This window comes from Berghia stephanieae, chromosome 7, assembly GCF_034508935.2.
Source record: "Berghia stephanieae isolate SIO BIC M18660-M18661 chromosome 7, UCSD_Bste_1.3, whole genome shotgun sequence".
In the NCBI taxonomy this organism is placed as follows: Eukaryota; Metazoa; Mollusca; class Gastropoda; order Nudibranchia; family Aeolidiidae; genus Berghia; species Berghia stephanieae.
The window spans coordinates 63,394,362-63,397,745 of record NC_088366.1 but is presented as its reverse complement, the minus strand read 5'-3'; the positions used below and the strand labels follow the sequence as shown (position 1 = coordinate 63,397,745).

At 35.2% G+C, this 3,384-nt stretch overlaps 1 protein-coding gene across 2 annotated transcripts in view; it reads right to left on the bottom strand.

The window, feature by feature from the left end:
* The window catches only part of LOC144977639 (uncharacterized), a 19,657-nt gene extending 16,706 nt beyond the window's left edge, over positions 1-2,951 (bottom strand). For both annotated transcript variants that reach the window (XM_078923054.1, XM_078923053.1), the window contains exon 1: positions 2,299-2,951. In XM_078923054.1, the coding sequence (XP_078779180.1) occupies positions 2,299-2,334 (36 nt within the window). In that variant the 5' untranslated portion in view covers positions 2,335-2,951. The remainder of the gene's footprint in view (positions 1-2,298) is intronic.
* Between the last annotated feature and the right edge of the window lie 433 nt (positions 2,952-3,384).

Here is a 3,384-nt window from a genome sequence, read left to right as displayed (position 1 = left end):
CCGTGCTCATCCAGAGAGTTGTTTTTATTTTTTTTAAAACACTCTTAGTGAGTACACGATCCAAATGGAGTATTGCTTGAAATTTTAAAGAAAACTTTTATTGTGACTTTATTATTCAAGTTGGATAATGGGAGCGATCTATATTCATGTTTTCGCCAACCAAGTCATCAATCATATGATTTGTTGCTGTCCAACGATTGGATATTTCCTCAGAAATGTAAACACGCTGCTTTGTTTATGAAAGTTGTAAGCATACACATGTGTCAAGCTGAACAAAATGACCAATCGTGATGTTAGATAAAACTGTGAACACTTTTCACTATGTGGGTCACTTTGAGCACATATTCCAATGTGACCAATGACCTCGAGCACATGGAAATGAAATATAGATCATGCGCATTCAGCGCGTGATCGCACAAATTGTAAGATTAATGGGCATGATCTATATTAACTTTCCATGTGCTCGAGGTCATTGGTCACATTGCAAAATGCGCTCAAAGTGACCCACTTAGTGGAAAGTGTTCACAGCTTTTTAAATATCTAACATCACGATTGGTCATTTGATTCAGCTTGACACATGGATATGTTTATAACATTTGTAAACAAAGCAGCGTGTTTACATTTGTTAAGAAATATCCAATCGTTGGACAGCAGCAAATCATGTGATTGATGACCTGGTTGAACGAAAACATGAATAGAAATCGCTCCCATTCTGGGATTGAAGTTTCTGTTTTTTCCAGGCATTTTGGCGTTTGAGTATATTTATAAGGATAAAAAATTGTACTTACATAGCTTTATTTATTGCTTTAATCGCAGAGGGTATGAAAGTAACTTTTATTTTATCCATTTGTTCTACATTTTGTCTCTAATTATCGTCTACCAGATGGTAGGAGAGTAAATTCATATTTTAAAGGATGTGTCTTGTTATTGAGAATTTCAAATGCTTTCCTCTCAACAGCTCTTATGTAGTGTTTGTTGATCAATGCTTTTCATTTTGCAGTTCATTGTTTTACCCGATTCTTTAATTATTCTATTTAATTTTGATTTCTCTTTTACTCCACACCCTCCCCACCAGATTATTAAACTGAAAGTTACTATAGATAGTATGCGCTTGGCTAAGAAGCTCATAACATTGCCATCCGGAGGTAGTATAACGGACCAACACACAAAACTGTGTGTATCCATGAACGTTTATAGTCAGGTTAATACAGTTCAGTGAGCATTACTCATAAACGCGGATGGCAAAAAACAATAACAAAGACCTGAGTGACGTCATCTTCGAACTATCTATACTAAGGAGAAGGGAATTATAGATTTGCAACATCGTCTTTCTGCTAACATCAAAATTTCTACATTTTCGGAGAATATACATTCTTTGACAAAGTTTCCTAGAGATGCCATCTACATGAGATTTGAAATTAAGGGATTTATCAATGATCACCCCTAAATATTTGAATAGCTTGACAAGCTCAACTTTTTGTTTATTTTATTTCGATGGCATTTGGAGGAATCAAACTTTTTCTGAAATCAAAAATGTGTTCTTTTGTTTTTGATACATTGATTTCAAGGCAGTTTTTCTGACACCAATTCACAAAGTGTTCAATTTGGTTTATATAATAATTTTCTGATTCTTTGCTATTCAAAAGTCCTAAAATAGCTATATCGTCTTCATATTTAACAATGAGACATTCATCATAAATAGATATACAATCATTTGTGTACAAAATATACAAAATTGGAGAGCTAACACATCCTTTCGGGCAGCCAATTGAAATGGACTTTGTTGTGGAGAAATATATTTCCATTATAACGTACTGAGGTCTTTCAATAGAAAGTCATGGAACCATTTCATGAGATATTTAAGTAGGTTCATGGATGACAACTTGTAATGAGGATAGTTGTGTTCATTGAATTAAAAGCAGATGAAAAGTCAACGTATAAGATTCGTTAATAGTTTGCGGGTGATTTGTCTAGTTGTTTTATCATCGTGTTCATATCAATAAATAAGGCATTTTCCTCGCTGCGTCCCTGTTGATAAGCAGATTGGTGTTTGTCGTGTAAAAATATAATGATATCTTGACGAAGAAGATTTAAAAAAAACACATAAAATGAACAGGGAGGTGTAAACATCGTAAACCTAGTGTCGCCATGAAATGCGCCACCGGAAGAGTCTCATATAGTTATAGCAGAAACAAGATGGCGGAGACAGAAAGTCAGAAAGTCCCTGCTAGTTCACGTCATCTTGCCAGTGTTAACTCTCGAAACCTGTTGAGCATGAATCCTAATACGTGTACTTACATGGCATCCGGGTGTCTTTTCCTGTTGATCACTCATTTTATTTTTATACACTTGCACTACGAAAAAGGAACCGTGGACAAATGTTTTACAACAATTTCTGAATAAGGTCTGTCGGTGTGGTTCGTTAAATGACTTTTAACAAGTATGATTCAGCCGCTGGATTGCCACGACGCAAGTCAATTTAGCAAAAATTCTAAACAGGTAGAGATGAATAACATTCGTGGTAACAATGTTAGTCTGCTGCGCAGAAGTCTGCGACAGCTGTGCTGTTATCACCGAGGCGTGACCTTATATTTCATTGAATCACAGAGTATGCAGGTTACCACATGCGCTGTACTCCTTGATTTCTGTATAACTAGGTCGGGCATCCGTTAAAAACATGTCTCGTCGTATCATCATCGTTCGTCATAGTATGTTTTCGTACGTTGTTTTTGAACCACTTTACTCTGCTGCATGCTTCTGTTATCGCTTTTATATTCTCTTCACAACACGAATGAAAGATGGAGTCTGAAGATACTGCTCAAAATTATCAAGAAAACATTAAAAGATATAATTCAAAGTGCTGCAGTGCTATATATTGTATAAATTCAAAGATTCGATGCCCAAAATTTGGCTTTCTTATCGTTCCCTCTGGAACGTTGAGATTTTACTTAGATGTCTACCTTATATCGGTTAATTAAAGATGAATTAATTTGTGGCCATTTGTCTAAATATCAATTTATAATGCTGTTGGTGATGACTATGACGAAATATTGTCATTATGATTACGAAGGCAAGGTGGAGGGGACACGAACGATGATGATGACAATGATAATCCCGATGATATTGATGATGGAGATGATGATGATGATGATGAAGATGATGATGATGATGATGAAGATGATGATGATGATGATGATAATGATGATGATGATAATCCCGATGATATTGATGATGGAGATGATGAAGATGATGATGATGATGATGATGATGATGATGATGATGATGATGATGATGATGATGATGATGATGATGATGATGATATTTATGAATTAATAGAATTGAATGGTGGTGTTATGAACCTCATAGAGAGAATTTTGAAAAAGA